General features: G+C 36.5%; 1 protein-coding gene across 1 annotated transcript in view; it reads right to left on the bottom strand.

Annotated features, from left to right (window-relative positions):
* Adgrg4 (adhesion G protein-coupled receptor G4) overlaps positions 1-18,701 on the bottom strand; it is a 90,874-nt gene extending 72,173 nt beyond the window's left edge. Inside the window, exons 1-2 of the mRNA XM_063245599.1 lie at positions 18,620-18,701; positions 13,617-14,231 (exon numbers count right to left, since the gene is read on the bottom strand). Coding sequence (XP_063101669.1) covers positions 13,617-14,231; positions 18,620-18,701 — 697 coding nt within the window. The remainder of the gene's footprint in view (positions 1-13,616; positions 14,232-18,619) is intronic.
* Positions 18,702-19,226: the final 525 nt, after the last annotated feature.

Below are 19,226 nucleotides of genomic sequence, written 5' to 3'. Positions count from 1 at the left end.
AACCAGATACATTTCTTTAAACCTGTTTCCAGATACAAACACATGCTTGTTCTTATTGTTTCACAACAAGAACATTTAAGAACCAGTATTTAGCCTATCAACATTATATTACGTTAAAATCATAGCATTTTGTCCTTGGCCCCGAAAGATTCATGCACATCCCTTTATGTAAAAGGCATTTAATCCCTAAAAGTTGCCAAAGTCCTAAAAGTTTCAACATTGCTAAAAAGTCCAAGTGCCAAGTCTCTACCAAGATATAAGGCAAGTTCTTAGTTGAAAGAACCTGTACAAATGAAAAGTTAAACACTTCCAATGTTCAGTGGCACAAGATGAACATTTTCATTCCAAAAGTTACAAACAGGGGAATACAAGGGATTAGGACCAAAACAAGTCCAAAATCCAGCAGGGCAAACATTAAGACCTGTAGTGACATGTGCAGTATCTGAAGCAACCTGTAGCACATTGTGAGCTCCAAAGAGCTTGCATGGCTCCAACCCTGTAGCTAGGTGGTTGTAGCTCCCATGGGCTTCTCTGTTGGGCCCACTTTGTCCTCTTCTTTCAGTTTTCCTTAGACGATCCATGTTCCTGGCTTTTCCAAATTCCTGGGGTCCCCACTGCACCTTTGACTTCACTCTGACAGCTTCATACAATGCCCTCTTGGGGGGATATTGCCTGACCTCCCAGGCCTTCCGAAATTGGAATGGAAGACTTCTTAACTCCACAACTCTTGCATTCTGCATGCACTTAAAGCAGGACTATGTGGGTAATGCCAAGTTCTGCTGTCAACTGAGGCAGTGGCCAGGCTTTCCTTTCTCTTAGCTGTAGGGCTTGAGTGCCTGGATTTTTGGGCACTCTGAATCCAATTGTAAGGAACAAATTTTCTATGCTGCTTCCAATTTTGGCACATAGTATAGCACTGCCATTCTGGAACATAGTGTTCTGTGGCTTTCTACTCAAAGCAAAGTCTTTCATCTTTGCAGTTTTGTGATCCCCTCAGGCTGTCTTATCTACTGTTCCTTCTCAAGAATCAAGATATCCTCGGTTCTATCTTTGTAGTCCACAGCTTTACTGGAACTTCCTTTCTAGCCAAACTCACATTTTAAATTATTCTGTTGGCCTCTATGCTGTTGCTTTGCAACATAAATATGGCTAAAATCTCCCCCAAAATAGCTATGCCACCACCTCAACATTCAACTGCCTTGAAATTTCTTCTTCCAGATTAATTAGTCCACTGTCCTTATTCTCAGGTTAAGTCTCTAGACATGAGCAAAATGCAGACAAACTTTCTACCAAGCCATAACATACATCATCTGGGGTCCAAAAGTCAATGCAGTCTTTCCCAGCAGAAACCTCCCGAGCTGGGTCTTTAAAATTTTTCTGATCTTCTGAGCTCTGACCTGAATCTCCTATACAGAACAGCTTAAGGTGTTCTAGCTCTACTCTTTCAGGCAGCATCTCTGAACCTTTCCAAACTTTCTCACAATCCATTACCAAAGGCTCATGAACCACATAGGCAGGTATAGTCACAACAATGGCTCTACTCCTGGTACCAGATTCTGTCTTGATTACTTTTCTCTTGTTGCTGAGACAGAATATCTGATTCCCAAAATTAAGGAAAGAAAGGTTTATTTAGCTCATAGTTTGTGGAGGTTTTAGTCTGGAGGTTTCAGTAATCAGCAGATGCTAAGGCAGAGTGACATGGCACAGGAGCTGCAGTTCATGGTGGCAGAAGACAACAAAAGCAACAGGAGCAAAAGGAGGAAGAACAAATTTCTTTTCTTTCCTTATATTATATGAGGGCTACCCACCCCAGGTGTAGAACTCCCACCAGCTCCCTGCCCTTCTTTTGTACAGGTTCAAGATGTTTACAGCGGACCCTGGCCCCCTACTAAGTCACTTGGATAAACTTCTGAATTTCTCAAGTAGACACAATTTACCAACCATTATATCTGTGTTTGTGTATTTTAGAAAAAATTCTACTGAATCTTTCAGATACAAGAATTTTTTTCAGAAGAACTGTTGTGTCAAATTTTGCCTCTAAAGTGATTACTAATAAATATACAAATCTTCATTCATTAAAATCACACAATTTTAGAACCCAGTTTTAGAGACTGCTTTCAAGCCTTTCATTTAGAAGTGAAGCCTAGAGAACTGTGCTGTTAGGAAGATATAAAAAGAGATGAAACTTTTAGGGAAGAAATAAGGGTAATGTCTCAAATGTCTATAACCCACAAATGCATGCTGTCTTTCTACATGGAACTATGCCATAGTGGGAGAAAGAAATGAAAAGCTTCTTCCAAGAATAACCACGGAGAAACAAATGTTGATATGAAAAGCCAAGTTCTACAAATGCTGAACAGTGCAAGAAACAGCAATTATCTGAAATAGTTTGCTTAAACTTGAAGAGAAAGCATCATGCTAGGAATCTAAACATTAAGTCAAACTTGCTAGCTATGTTTGAAACCCAGTGGGGATCCCAAAATATGGCTATTCCCTGAAACAGTATCTGCCTTAACAAATCATTTATACCCCAGGTAATGCCAAACCAATCAAACTTTAGTAGCTTCTTAGAACTAAGACCCCCAGGAATTAGAGACTCTTTCAACCACTTATCTAGTGATTCACTACCATGGGTTAGCAAACTTGGTCAAAATCATTGGTCTTCAGTGTAGGCTGATAGCATAAACTTCTTTGATAATTTAATTATTAGTTTCCTTTTTGTCTTAATGTATAGGTACTTCTGTTTTTCTTAGATTCAGTATGATTTATGGGTACAGTAAAGATTTTTTATGGTCCTAAATTTTGTACTTACCCCATTAAATATAATGCCTATCTTGCTTAAAAAGAGAACGTAGTTAAGTGATTAGGATAGCTGCAATGCTAAGCATATCATCTCTGTCATTTTGCTGCGTTCTATTTGTCTACACACACACACACACACACACACACACACACACACACACACAAGCTTCTACTACCAAAAAAACTATTACAAACAGACTTTCAACTGAACAAAATGGCATAAATCCACTTTTCACTGCTCCTCCCTGTTAAGTAAAACTATCAGTCCTAAAAATAGTATAACACACTACCAAAAACTTTAGAGACCCTAGGAGTAGAGGAATGATATAGTGGTGGACATCTTGCCTCTCTTATCCCAGCATAAAGAAGCAGTCCAGGTTTTTTGCTTCCCAATCCCTAACCAAACAACAGAAGATAATCCAAGTAAATTCTTTCCCCTTCTAGATGAAATGAGAATCCTTCTGACATCAGGCACACCTCACACCACCAGCAAGGGAAGCTGACTGGGAGCCCTGCTAACAGTAAGCAACCAGGAGAGGCATTATCCATCCCTGCCAGGCCTGAGTGTCTTCTCCCCACCAAAATGTTGGCTGAACAGAACCTGGTCTGCAAACAATATTTGTTTCTATCTTCCCACCAAGTCGGGGAGGCACCAGAACAGAAAAGGACCCAGTAAGGGCAAGTGCCCTGGATCAGGCAGCCCTTTTGTCTCTGCAGCCCCGAGATCCTCCTCCTTCACCCAGAGATACCAAAGCACAGGGAGAATAAGAGACAAGATGAAGGGACCCCACTAGCAGCAGGGAGCCTGGAGATGGAGATGTGACCCAAGACTCTCATTTCCTGATCATAGACACAGTGGAAGCCAAATCAAGTGTTCTCAATTAAGAGAACCCTACCACTCCTCTTCCCCAGTGGAAGACCCCTTTCATTCCCTACCCAGGAAAAATCAGCAGGGACAGAGAGAGGCCCAGAGAAGACAAAATAACACTATAAACATTCTTAAACTTTATCTGTATTTGGAAGCACAACTGACAAAAGTGGACCAAGACCTGTGTGCTAAACCGAGAATATCTATCGAAATGAAAATTTCAAATGAGACCTAGAATTTCCTAACGTAATGGACAAAATGTCCAAGATAAAATTGTAAAAATCATCTTTCATATCAAGAACCAAGGAAATCATGTTTTGAATGAGAAAAGACAATCAGGTCATAGCAATGCCAAGACAATCAAATGTTGGCATTATCTTACAAGAATTTTAAAACAGCTGTCATAAAAGTGATTATACAAAAAATACAAATTCTATTGAAGTGAAAAAAGGAAATAAAAAGTATAAAACAGAACCAAATGGAAGCTATAGAACTGAGAAATATAATAATAGATATTTCAAAAACCTAGTCCATAGGCTCAACAGTAGAGACAACAGTGACATCAGTAAACTTGAGGACAGAAAAATAGAATTCACTCTACAACAGACAGAAAATTAGACTGAAAAACATAAATAAAAAATTCCCAGGAACATATAGGGAAATAGGAAAATACTCAGCATTTATATCATTAAAGTCCTCAAAGGGGAAGAGAAAGACAATGGGACTGAAGGTGTATTAATAGAAACAAACACTAAAAACATCTTAAATTTGCCAAAAGATGCAAAGCTACAAATTCAAGAAGCTGGATGAAACTCCAACAAGGTATACCCCCCAAAATCCATAGAAAGACACATCATAATTAAACTTTTGAAAACTAAAAGACAAAGAAAAATCTTGAAAGCAACCAGAGAGAAATGACATATTACTTACACGGAAGCAATAATTCAAATGCAAGCAGATTTCTCATCTGGAAGCAAATAAGTTAGAAAAAAGTGACAACCTTTTTCAAATGTTGACAGAAAAGAATTGTTAACTATGAATTCTTTATCTAGCAAGCTATCTTTCAGGAATGAAGTGAAAATAAAAGCATTCTCAGATGAAGTAAAACCAAAATAACTTGTCAAAAATAAACCTTAAATGCATAAAAGCTTAGCGAAAGCCAGGTATGGTGGTGCATGCCTATAATCCCCACACTCAGGAGGCCGAGGCAGGAGGATTGTAGTGAGTTTGAGGCCCACCTGGCCTACATCGTGAGTTCAAGACTAGCCTAAACTGTATAGTGAGAACCTGTCTCAAAAAAGAAAGATAAACAGAGACAGCGAAAAGGAGAACTTGGAGCAAAAAGATCTTTTTAAAAATAAATCTTGGAACATCAGAAAGGAAGAAGAGCAAAAATATGGAGTACCTACAACAGACTATCCTTTTCCTCATGAATCACATTTGATGGTTAAGATAAAAATTATAACACCATGTGACACTCAAGACAGTGACATTTAAAAGTGAGAAACATCAAAGGATCAAAATGGAAGTGAGGTTTCCATGCTTCACTCAAAACGATAAACCAATAGATTGTGACTAAAGAAAACTATACAAATAGGTAAACCTCAAAACACCACAAATAAAGTTTTAGATAGAATCCAAATATACATCCAAGTGACCCTGAGGTTGCTGTTTACAAAAAAAGAAAATGCACTAGAAAATAATCTCAGGACCCAGATGATTTTGCTGGAATTTATTAGCAAAGAAAAAATAACATTGGTCTTTCTTCCCGAATGGGAAGAGGAATGAATACATTCCAATCTGAGGTCAATGTTACCCTGATACTAAAAACAGCAAATAGAAAGAAAAAAAAAAACTTCATACGGATACTACCCCTAATTTTAAATGCAAAACTTCTCAATGAATTGTTATCAAACTGGATATACCAATGTATAAAAAGGATTATGTACCACAACCATGTGACACTTATTCCAGATATGGAGCAGTAGCTAAGCATAGGAAAATCAATCTGCATAATCCATTGTATCAATAAGCTATAAAAGAAACATCACACACTCATATCAATTGGTGAAAAAAAAAAACGTTTGACAAAAATCTCACATTCATTCACAATATAATCTCTCAGCAAGTTTGAGTTAGAAGGGTTTGTGGCAACTTGGTAAAGAGGATCAATAAGAAGCCTCCAGCAAACATCACCTGTCATGGTGAAAAAAGACTAAATATTCTTCCTCTAAGATCAGAAACAAGGTAAGGACACTCATTCTCACTACCCTTGTTCAATGTAATACTGGATGTCAGAGCCAGTCTAGTAAGACAAGAAGAAATAAAAGGTATCACAGGTTATATGTTGTTCACACAGTGAATTATGTGGTTGTTCATATGCAAATTCCTAAATAATAATTTCCATTAAAATAGTCTCCCATAATTTATGACTTCAGTAAGGTTAGAGGATGCAGAATTAACACAACAAAATCAATCACAGTCCTGTGCCCTAAATAAGTAGAACCCAAGGAGCTATTGATAATTGCTCCAATGAAAATGAAATGCTCAGGTATATTCTTTAACATAACACATGATGCCAAAAATCATAAAACTCTAGTGAAAGAAATAAAGAAAACCTTAAAAATGGAAAGGCATACCCTGTTCAAAAATTGGAAGATTCAACATCCTAACAATGTCAGTTCTCTTCAAGCTGATAAGCAGTATATCAATTTCCAGCCCTGCTGTATATAGACATAGTCTGGCTAAGTCTAAAGTTTCATGGAAACTCATAAACAGAACAGCAGAACCAATTTTTCAAAAGGACAAGGGAAAGGGACTCACTCCACCCAGTATTACGTTTTGCTGTACAACTATAGCAATCAAAATGGTATGGTATTGGCTGAGGGATAGACACACACAGAAGAATGAAACAGAAAGCTCAGAGATAGACCCATCAGTTAGGCTTCACTGAGTTTTGAAAAAGGTACAAAATCAACTTAATAAAGAAGAATATACAGTGAATAGTACTGGCACAATTGGACACTTACGGACACACAAAAGGAACCTCAGACTAAGCCTCACACTTTATGAAAAAGTTAACTCAAAATGAATCACAGATTTACATGAAAATATGAGAATTTTAGAAAAAATAGGAAAAAACTTTGGAATCTAGGGATTTTAAGAAGTACTTAGACTTGACCCCAACAGAATGATTCATAAAGATGCAAATTGATAAATTAGACATTTTAAATAAATGCTTTTATTATGTGCAAGCCCATGTAAAAAGGATTTTAAAGAATCAACAGTGTAAGAGAAAATATTTGTGAAATACATACCCAACAAAAGATTAAAACAGAGGTAAAAACTTCAAAACTCAATAGTAAAGCAACCCAATTCTTAAAAAAAAGGCAAAAGACAGGAACAGACATTTCACTGATGAATACATCCAGATGGAGAGTATGCACAGGAAAAGATGTTCAACATCACTGGGCATCAGAGAGATGCAAATTAAAACTGCAATGAAATGTCGCTACACATTTGCAAAAATGCTTAGAATAAAAAACAACACAAAATGCTGGAAAGGACGCAGATAAGCTAGATCATCTATACATTGCTGGTGAGAATGTAGTGTGCCAAAAAAAAAAATTTGAAAAAATTTTGTCAGTTTCTTACTTTAAAAAACCCTAGATATGCAACTACCAGATAGTTCAGCAATTGAATGATAAGCATTTATCCCAGAGAGATGAAAACTGTGTTTACACAAAAACATGTACACAAATTATTCACAGGAGATTTTTTTTTTTTTTTTGTACCGGGGATTGAATTCACAACCTTGCGCTTACCAAGCAAGGGCTTAAGCCACGGAGCTAAATCCCTGGCCCACAGGAGATTTATTTTTAATGGTTAAAAGTTAGAATCAGCTCAGATATCTTTCAACTGATGAACGGCAAAAAAATACAACAACTGATTCACCCATACCACGAAATATTTCTATTTACATGCATAAGAACCATGGTTCTCCAAGTGGTGACGCAGAGTTTTTTTTTTAAGCTCCTCTTAAAAGGTCACCTACTGCAATTCTATTTGCATAATATTTTTGAGGTGTCAAAATTTTCGAGATGGAGAGATTAGAGGTTTCCAGGGACTAGGGACTCAGGAAATGAAGCTGTGTGGAAAAGGGTGAGAAACAAGTGAACACAGTGAACCAGGGCAGCATGAGGAATGTTAGTGGGCTAAGAACTGTTCAGCATCTTGAGTCTAGTGGTAGATACACAGGCATACACCGGTGACAAAATTGAATAGAGCTCACTATCCACACACAAAATGACTCCAAGCTAAACTAGAGAAATCTAAATTTGAATAGTAGGTTGTATTAATGTTATATTCTTGTTATACTAAATGTTTCTATTCACAGAAACTGGACAAAATGTATAAGGAATCTTCAATTGTGAATCTACAATTGTCTCCACAAAAATTCGGATTCAAAAAGCACACACTATCCAAGTAGTTGAGCAATGATATCTAAGTATGTATTTGTGCTTGAGGGACCACAGAAGTCACGTGCGCTGGCCTCCACAGTTTGTCACACTTAGGATATTCCCATTTGGGAACAAATGGTCATTTCCACTAATTAATTACATGAGCCTTGCTGTTTTTGTATGTGAAAGTGGGGATTATCCGTACTGATTCACAAAGACCTGTGGAATTAATTGCCATTTGCTCTTTCACTCTAAACAAACTGTATTATTGTAATCATTGGGAACTTGAGAACAAAGGTATACAGTAGCAAAATATTAATGAGGCATTTTGTAGCAGATGCACCTGCTAACAGAATACTAAGTAGAATACTTGCTATCGTACCCAATTGCGGTTGTGATATTTGGTATATCATAGCATATCACATCATATTAAATTTATGTGCTATTCTAGCCTGTATATCACATCTGGCTTTTATTTCAATAATAACCTTTGTAAAAATAGTTCAATATGTTGATCGTATGTGTGAAAGATAATGGTGACCAGAAATTGCCATAAGCAGATTGGTCTGTGAGTACTAAAAATATGAAGTGACTGTCTTTAAGCCAATAAAGAAAAATTGGTTTCTGCATTCAGTTTTTAGGCAAAGGCATGAAAAATGGATCCCACAACAGAAAGAAATAGACGGGCTAGAGCTTTTATCTCCAGATTTATAGGAGAATGTCACCATGTGCAGGAGAATACAAATAAAGTTTTGAGCAAACTACACTGGTTCATGCTTATGTTTTCATGATGAAAAATGAGGGTAGCACAGAGAATTGGTGCACAGGGGCAAGACCAAATTACCTTTCAGCCATGGAGCCCATCACCACGGAGCTTTTCATAGGAGAGCTGGTAATTGGATAGATGGATTAATAGTAGGCCAAAATAGGTCTTTAGAAAGTACATAAAGTATACAATTCATCTCTGCATTTCTTACGTATAATCATGTCATAAATGATGCAAAGCAGCGAGGGTGTTAATTAATTAATAAATCTCAGCAGAGTAATGAGAGCACAAATAAAGGATTGCCATGTTTTTAATACAGTATAAATTTCCCAGGATGGGTACTATTCATGTTATTTCATTTTTTTCAATAGAAAGGATTTCTCCAGTGTATAAGAAAGAGTAATTTAGACTTTATGTCTTTGGAAAACTTTTCGTCTTCATATATTTGCAGTCATAACAAATTCTTTTTCTGGGTCATGTGTCTGGGTTCAGATTAGAAAACTGTGTTTGCCATACCCAAAGAACTTCATAGCTCTAAGATGTTTCTGTCACCGCCAAACACAGAATTTTTCCTGTAATTTTATCACAGCTAAAAACTGGAAAAAAGTTTAAACTCTTTCAAGTAAAGTTTTGAAAAAACTATAGCATATCTTTATTCTATAATTCTATTCAGCAACCTATCCCCGGAAATAATCAGATAGCTATATATTTTGTGATATGAAAATATCTCCATAATGTATTCTTAGATTTAAAAGGAGATGCAGAAGCCAATGCATATGATGATCCCAACTGGAAAAGGAGCATTTACATGTAAATCCACAGTTTACATTTTTCTGCAAATATGCCTAAGAAATTCTTCATAAATATTTTGGGCAAGAGGCACTTGACTTACGGGATTGAAATGAAAGGAAAGTTTAATTTTTAATTTATATTTTTAAAATGTTTTATAATGTGTCTATTATTTTACTTTAAAGAATAATTAATTAATAAGATAACTATAAAATGATAAATCAATTAAATTATAAAAGCTTATATGCTTTCGCTGAGAAATTATACTTTTAGCAACATGTCCTATGAAATCCCAAGTCCATGTATCCCAAGATGTAAGTATCTATGAAGAAATTTAATGTAGCATTATTTTCAACTGCAAAAAGCGAAGCAATTTAAATATCCATCAGTGGTAGGTTAGTCAAATAAATTAGGTTATACCTATAAAATGCAATATGAGGAACCCTAAAAATAGGTTTAAGTGTACTTATGTGCTCATAATAATATTATTAAAATAAATCAGGTTGTAGAACAATATATATGTGTATGTACATATATATATTATTGTTGATTAATTAGATAATTGCACATACACCCTCATAAACCTGTAAGAAATTCTTTCAAAGTGGAGAGCTCTGTGGATCAGATGGAGGAGGGGTTACTATATACTTTGGATACATTTATATTGTTTAAATAGATTTTATTCACAACCATATATAGCTTGCAATTTTTTAAAATAAGGGGAAAACGACTTTGAAAGACCCCCAAAATAAATTCCTAACAACTAACAACTTTACTGTTATTATTACTGAGCTGTTTAAATATTCTCAAAACATCTCACCTACAATGAGTACTTGGAAAACCCAAGAATTGTTCACGCTTTTCAAAAAATGCTCCCCAAAAGCCTTGTTAAGTATAGATAAATTTATAGAGATCTGTACCTAGTATTGTGCTCACTGAAATTTATTTTGAAGGTCATAATCCTTCTATAGATTATAAATACCAATTAGGCAAAAGTTAAAGATAGACATGTTATAATCGCTCATATTTATTTCCATATTGCCACCCTTTTCTTGGATGTCGCACGACTAAGAAGTAGGAGAAGTCCTATGGTGTTGTAGATATTTCAGTGATGAGGCTAGCGGCCAGTCTTGCCACTAGCCTAATTTTCCAATGTGGACCATCAGTGTCAGAAATTCCCTTCAAAAGAAGCTTCTAAGACAATGATTCAATACCGTTTAAGGCCATTGGTTCCCTGCAGATGATCCTGCATGGTGTAGGGGCAACAAGATGGGCTTTGCAAGCAGACACATCTTTGTTCAAACCCCAGATCTATTACTTATGTGACTGGAGATCATAGGCAGTTTGCTTAATCTCTCTGAGATTCTCTTTCCTCATTTATAAAAGGCTTGGCACATGGTAAGAACTTAGTAAAAGTTATTTGTTATAACATCAAGAAAACTAGATAGACTCTGTCCTCATGGGGAAAAAAATCCACCCTGTAGTTTTAGTGTTGGATACAATTTTTAAGGGCTTTGTGAACTCTTTCAAGGTTATTCTGGCCCTCAGGTTAGGAACGCTTGTTCAAAGATGTGGGAAGAATACTTGAAGAAACCTGAATAGTAAAGAAAATGTTTTTTACCCTTTTGGCTTGATCATCATTTTAAATAGCATTTTCTTCTGTTTGTTCTGTTGGATTATTTGTGTATTACGTCCACAAGCACTGAATCAGACTAAGAGGATGGAGTGTATATTTTTAAATGTACGAAAGAGCAAAATAAATGAAGGTTGTATAGTAATTTAATACATCAATTATATTGAGTTATTTTCCAGCCAAGTGACAGAAAAGGCTACAGGCATTAGCTAAATATATTAGGTTTTTAAAGACCACTGCCAAAAGGACATGATTTTCCAGGGCCATACGTCCAGTTCCTTAAATGAAAGATGAAATTATTTTAAACTGCTTTGTGTAAGCTGTTCAGGTGTAAGCCACTAATCCCTAGCTAGAACCAGCTGGGATTACCTCATTTATCTTCAAGGCCTCAAAAAGAGAGACCCCAAGTGTAGCAGGTAGAAGCATAAAGCAGTAGTTTTCCTATTCCTTTCCTTTAGTCTGATCTCAGACAAACAGAAATTCCCTGCAATGTGTCTCTGCCATTAACTCAAAATGTCAAGGTTTTTGGTGAATACCTATCCCTACATTCTGTGGAAGCCCTCTTAGGCTTCCCCAAAAGCCATAAGGACAGTAAATAATGCTGTTATAAGTGAACACTCCCGAAAATGAGAGAAATCTTATCTTGATATTATTATTACTGAATACTCAAGCTGCAGTATTTCTGCTGCTGTTGATGATGAAGAAGACTGGAAATGAGGGAAAGGAGGGGTGTACAGGAAAAAATCCTTATTTCCTTGTAAAAACTAGAAAGGAGAAAAATACTTATATATTTCCATAAAGACAGGGACTTTTTTTGCAAGAATTCTATTACTAACAGTTCTTCAGTATCATGATGGCATTTACAAGAAAAGTGACTCATTGGTAACTGCTAATTCCCCATGCAAAGGGACCAAGTCTCACTGGCAAAATGGCTGAACAGAAAAAGTACCTGGTAAGCCTGGAATATCTTGTGCAATAAAGAGATCAAAGAATGATGGAACCTGTCTAAAGAGTACAAGAGCCAGATTGAAGGGTTCCCACTGGCCAAATTTGGGCCAATTTGAGAATCAAAATAAACACAGTAACAGACTGTAACACAATGAATAAAATGTATAATATCTTACTTATATTCAAAAGCACATGAATGAATGAATGGATGAATAAATAAGTAAAAATGGAAGAAGAGAAAACAATAGAATTTCAACTAATGAAGAATGTATAAAACAACTTTCTAGCAAATCATCATTTTTCTATCATTATAACAATAGTGACTCGGACAAAAACCCGTAAGTATAAAATTATCGGATAAAAGTTTGATAAGAAAAAGATATTTATATGGCCTCCAAGTAGCTCCTCAGAAATTATTTAATATTACAAAAGAAAAATAATAACTTTGGAGCAGAGAAATCTGACAGACATCAAAATCAAATGATGAAAATTACTATCATGAATACTGGGACAAATCGGCAGCCCACGTATACCGATGAGACAGGCTGAGAATACTGCATCACTTCTGCGATGGTCTTGCCCAAAACACAGGATACTCTCACCCTAACCTGGAGGAAACACTAAACCACCCCAAATTAAGAAACATACTATCAAATAACTGGACTGCATGCTAGAAATGCCTAAGTTCCAAAGGACAACTCTGAGGGAGGGTCTTTTTAAAGATTAGTTCTAGACCAAGCAAAAAGAAAATAACTATAAAAGAAATTATTAGAGCAATTGGCTAAATGTAAATATGAACTGTTAGTTATTAATATTGAATGTATGCTAAATTGATTTTGATCATTGTATCATGGTTAAGAGAATTCATTATTCTCAGGGAATATGCCCTGAGATATTTAGTAATAAAACAGAATCAGACCCTGCCTGCGATTTATACTCAAATGATTCAGAAACAAAAATTTTGCAAGCTTGGGTGTGCACACGTGTGCGTGTGTGTGTGTGTGTGTGTGTGTGTGTGTGTGTGTGTGTAGGCAGAGGAGGGAGAGAGAAGAGAGAAATTCAGGTAAAAAGAATGATGAACTAAATGGGAAAGTGTTAACCTTTGATGAATGAGTAAAGAGAATTAAGTTCTGTTATTCTTGCAAATTTTCTTTAAGCTTGAAATGAAATCAAAGATGTAAGAGAAAATAGTATTTAGTGTACACTAAAAGGTAGATGACAAAATTGTAGCAAGCTTGGTCTCCTTGGAGGAAGATGGCTCTGATTTAAGAACGGATTACTCAAACTACAAGCTGAGGAGTAACGTGGCAAGGTCACCCTTGCTAAGGAGAAAATTCATAAATTACTCACAGCAGCGCAGTCTCTTGTCAATAGTTGGGATGATCTTATTGACAAGCCAAACATCTTCTTCCCAACTAACTACATTTCCACTTAAACACTTCATAAATTCTTCATTTTCCAGGATGTGGTCCCAGAGTTGAAAGTGGTACAAGCTGATGGTAAAGCGAGGTACCAAACTTTTAATCTGGCCAACTCCATTCTTCGGAAAGTGTCCTAGGACCAGAGTCCCATTAGGTGTCAGGTTGTGTGGCTGATCCATTACTATCAATATCCTTTTTTTATTCAGGAAGAGCTCTAGTATGCCTTTCACACCATCCCATCTCAAGCATATTGTATGCCATCGAAATGGAATTAGATGGTAACTGATATAAAAAGTCTTGCCTAAATAGTAAAGTAGTAGCTGTTGATGTTTCCCTGCGAGTCCAAGGTCTATGTCTTCTCTGCCCCGAAAGGGGTTATTAGTAATATAGGAAAAGGCTATCCAATAACTTGAACTGTCACCCATGAATAGCAGATCAACGCATGCTGTGAATCTGCTGAGTTCAGGAATGGTGTTGGTCAGGCTTACGTGCGTGTCACCTCTTCCAGAAAAATCCAGCCTTTTCCCTTTTAGTGAAAGTGTATCTGTCCAAATTTGGAGATGGGAAAAAGAGAAAACAAATGAAATTTCAGTTAGAAGTTTTTTTTTTTTTATCATCTTTGGCAGTGTAGTCAAATTGTACAATATAATTATGAGTCAATCTTATGCAAATAAGCAAATAGTAGGAACCCAGAAATCATCTCTTTTTGACGTTGTCATGTGGGGGTTTTTTAGCAAAGGATTGTCTTTGTAATTCTTTTTTCCTGGGCTAATTTGAAAAGTTATATTAGAGTTCTTGGAGTACACACCAGCTGGATAGTTCAGAGAAGTCATTACAAGTCTCTGGTTAGTAGGGGGAAAGGCAAAGGAAAGGCAGCTTGGACTTAAAATTTTCTACATATAATTCTCATGCATGTAGTCAAAAGAGAATTATTCCCACCCACCTAACTGTCTTATTACATTCATGATGCATCACTTAATTTGTTTCTCCAATGTCTTTTTCTGGGCCAAATTACGTGATTTATTCTGTCTCTGGAGACTGCTTCTCACTGAACAGCACTGACAAATGCCTGAAAGATGACCGGCTGGATAATCCAGCAGCTTCAGGGCTTCTGCTTGGACTCACAAATCGAAAAAATGCCACTGCTCTTGAGTGCACACAGATGCTTTCATTCTCTCTCTTAAGGGGGCCTCAGTGGCATTAAAGGACTCTAGACAGCTATAGTACCAGTGACCAGTAGCTCTGGAGTCAGATAGCCTGAGGTGGAATCTCAGTTATGACACTCATAAACTGGTAACTGAACTCCCCAGTGCTTCAGTGTTTATTTCAGTGAAATGGGAACCTAGAGTCATAGCGTTATGACTACCCAGCAAGAGGCATTCACATTCGAGTCCATGCCAGACAGCCCCTACTATTAGTTGAAGATTAAGTGAGATGAAGTACAGAAAGCCCTCTCAGACACTACTGAAGGGCATGTTCATTGGTATAGTCTTTTGGCGAACAATTTGACAGTACCTATGAAAACTTAACTTGGGATTATTCCCTGTCTCATAGGAAGATACTGAATGGTGATACTATCATCACTACAAATCTCACAGCCTCAGGCCACTAGTCTAGTATCTGAGAACTGACATTAAACTAGTTCCAGTCCCAGGACAGTCCAAGTTGAACCAAGAGATTTTTGGCAGAACGAATTTGAAATTTTTCTCTGAATATGTGGTAATATGCAGATCACCACTCCAAAACAGTATGTCATCCATAGCAGCACACTACAGAGGTTCCTGTACCAGAAGTTCCTGTTTCCTTGCATCCACGAGATGCCCCTAGATGAAAGCCTACAGATATCCTCTGCCCATACAGTATTTTCTCCCTCCATTCTTCTACTAGATATTCTCTAAAAAGAAATGAGAACATGTACATGCCTGACACACACACATGTTCAACCTGCACACATCCATGTGCAGGAATCACACCATCCATTTGCCAGAGTTTTTCTAAACTGTCTGTGGCGGGTGAACAAATGCTTATTTCTATCTCTGACTGGGATGATTATATTACCTTATGCTTTATGTGGCTAATAAATCAAGAGTTAATCTCACAAGATGATAATTACTATGAAACTGAAGTCTTGATTATTATTGGTTAACAGTTTTTCTGCTGAGCTCTCCAAAATGATGACAAACACAATATTTAAGAACTGACTTTATTATGAGCATAAATCTTAAAGAGTTTACTGGTCCTTCAGAAAGAATGTATTATAGCCCCATATAGACCAAGGGTCTCTCCTCTCTGCAACAGAAAAGCCAGTTGACAAGTGATAGGAATGAGCAACTTACAGAAGTAGAAATATGAAATCCAATAATATAAAAGATAGCACTTCACTATTTTAAGAACAAATTAATACAATAGTGAGATACCATTTTTGCCTATGAGATGGATAAAATATAGGAAGACTGAGAGTACCTAGCACTGGCAAGTCCATATGGAAATGAGTCACTCTTATTTGCTCTTAGTTGAAGTGCCAATTATATAGTATATTTGAAGGGCAATTTGCCAATGTCTATGATAATTTTAATTATATGTATACTTTTGATCCAGCAATTCAATTCCATCAATTTATTCCAGATAAATACACATATACACAAAGTTACAAATACAGTAATATTTATTGCATCATTGTTTCCAATAAAAATTTGAAAAGCTTGTGTATCTATCATTAGATAGCTACTTAGGAAAATTGCTACCTCTATATGATGGAGTATTAAAATATATGAGGTTGACCTATAGTAAAATATATGACATCATGAAGATATTTTCAAGGGTTAGTATTATGTGAAGTGGTACTTACTTAAGTGTAGGTACATATTATCTTATTAAAATAAAATTAAATCATGTCTTAGCCTACACTGAGAAAAACATCCAGAAGAATGTGTATCAACCATCAACAACTGTTATTTTTAATGTGAAATTTAAGGAGATTTTGACTATGTTGCTCATTTCAATAAAATCTATGCTTTTTAACAATCATGTATTATATTAATAATCAGAAAAATATAGACTGGTGGCTGGGTGAGAAGGTAAATGAATAGATAAATAGATAGATGATTGACTGATAGATTGATAGATAGATAGAACCTTGTGACCTTACTTGAGATTCTGCAGACAGAGGTAAATTCCACTTAGACATGAGCAGAAGAGTGGTGTCATAGTGTCTGAAAAGCCAGATTCGTGTCCCAATTGTGTCTCTCAGTAGCTGTGGACATGGGCAATAAATTAATGCACATAAAGCTCTTAGGACAGTGTCTGGCAGATAGTGAGCACTATATAAATGTTAAATAAATATATTTGTGTCACTTCTGTGTGCCTTGTACTTCCATGATAAAGTGGGATTAAGAATTTCCTACCTCAGGGGGCCATTATAAAAGAGGACGCAAAAGCAGCTAACACTTAGGTTATCTGCGTGCAAATGTTTATAAACTATGAAGTGCCGTGTAAATAGCAGCTGTGATGTTTGCAGTATTATTAACAGAAACTTTTCTGCTCGCACAACCACATCCACAGCCTCACACATGCAAGTGCATCTGCGCTGAGTCCTGCTACAGCCTCCGGTCCTCTGGCGGAGCTCTGAAGAGGCCAAGCTGCCATGAGGCAGAGAAGGGCTTGTCCGTTCTGTTTGGCCAGACAAGCAGCCTTCTCCTCGAGGCCTCTCTAGGGCCTGCTTCAAAGGCCACTTGTGTCTCTGCATATGATTTCGCTATCCATTGCAGATGTCCGCTTGGACACTACCATCTGTTCACTGGCAATTTCCAAGATCAAATTGCATGATTGCTCCCCCAAAGTGTGTTCTCTCTGGATTTTGGCTTCTCTGTCTCATTACTTCAATCCACTGTTTCTTTTTATTTCAAATACCATTTCATAGCTTCCCTACTTTATAAAAAAAAAAAGAGGTGTGTTGTTCTCTTATAAAAGTGACAATGTACGTGTTTCCTTTTTAAAGAAAAGTACAACGTCTTAGGAAGTAAAAAGAAGAGAACATGGTCAGAGAAAGAATTTGGCCACCAGAGACCATGATGAACCCCTTGGTATACTTCCTCTGCTTTGTTGTTTGCCTGTTTGGCTTTTTAATTTGTTTGTTTGTTTTTCCCGTGCATAGGTTTCAGTTGCTTCTCTGTGGCTGAGATCATAATGTGTGGAAAATATGTTCCTTTTCTTTTTTCACTTAACATTATAGCATAAGTGTGCACCAGGTTAGGGAAAGGCTCATCATAAGCCTCATTAAAATACCTACGTTACAGCCCCAGGAGCACTGAGCATCATTTAATTTTTACTGGGAAAAAATTACATAACTTTAAATTCATTCTTTTAACAATCTAAAAGTGAACAAGTCAGTGACGTTTAGCAAGTCCACAATGAAATCTTGTACCAACTAAGCAGCTATTCCATGCTTACCCCTTTCCCATCCTCTGACAATGACTAATCTGTGTTCCATATTCATGGGTGTGCCTAATCCGGACATTTCATATAGATGGAATCATACAGTATGTGGCCTTTTGTGTCTGCATTCTTCTGTGTAGCATAATGTTCATCAAGATGTAGTGTTTATCACTATCCCATTCTTTGTGTGATTGCATAACGTTCCACAGCATAGATACCTCATATGGTTCATTGATTCATCTATTAATGTGTATTTGGATTGTTTCTGCTTTTACTTTTATGAACAGTGCTGGTGTGCTTTTTGTTATACATTTTGTTTCAGTAAAAGGTTTTCATTCATTCTATGCCATTCATTTTGTTTCAACACATGTGTTAATTTCTTTCGGATGTATGCTGAAGAGTGGAATTACTGGGTTATACAGAACTTCTATGTTTAAATTGCTGAGTAACAGCAATTTGAACTGTGTTCAAAATCATTGCACTATTTTATATTCCTACTGGCATTGCATAAGGATTCTAGTTTCTCCAGATCCTCACACTTGATATTTTCTGCTGCTGCTGCTGATGCTGCTGCCGCCATCATAGAGAGCATGAAGTGGTATTTCACTATGGTTTAGACCAGCATTTCTGTGGTGATTAATGACGTTGAGCATGCTTTCATGTTCTTGTTGGCCTTTTGCGTATCTTCTTCAGAGAAATGTTTATTCGAGGCCTTTCCCCTTTTTTTAATTGAGTTGTCTTCTTGTCTTTGAGGTGTAATCATTATTTATGGCCACATTGGAACCTTATAATATATATGACCCGCAGATATTTTCTCACATTCTGTAGATTTTCTTGCTAATATGTTTTAAACTTTGATAAAATCCAATTTATTTATTCTGTCTTTGGTTGTTCATATTTTTGGTGTCATTTCTAGGAACCAATGGCTAAACCCATAACAATGGAGAGTTGTTCCTGGACTTTCCTCTGAGAGTTGTACAGATTTACATGTTGCATTTAGGTCTTTCATTCATTTTGAATTAATTTGTGTACCTGGAATGAGTTGGGGCATCCAGCTTTGGTGGCACACGATAAATCACTCATAGCTGTTTAATGTATAAATGGT

This window comes from Cavia porcellus, unplaced genomic scaffold, assembly GCF_034190915.1.
Source record: "Cavia porcellus strain 051 isolate PalLab524CR breed Dunkin Hartley unplaced genomic scaffold, mCavPor4.1 scaffold_3, whole genome shotgun sequence".
NCBI lineage: Eukaryota > Metazoa > Chordata > Mammalia > Rodentia > Caviidae > Cavia > Cavia porcellus.
This window is presented reverse-complemented; position numbering and strand designations above follow the sequence as displayed.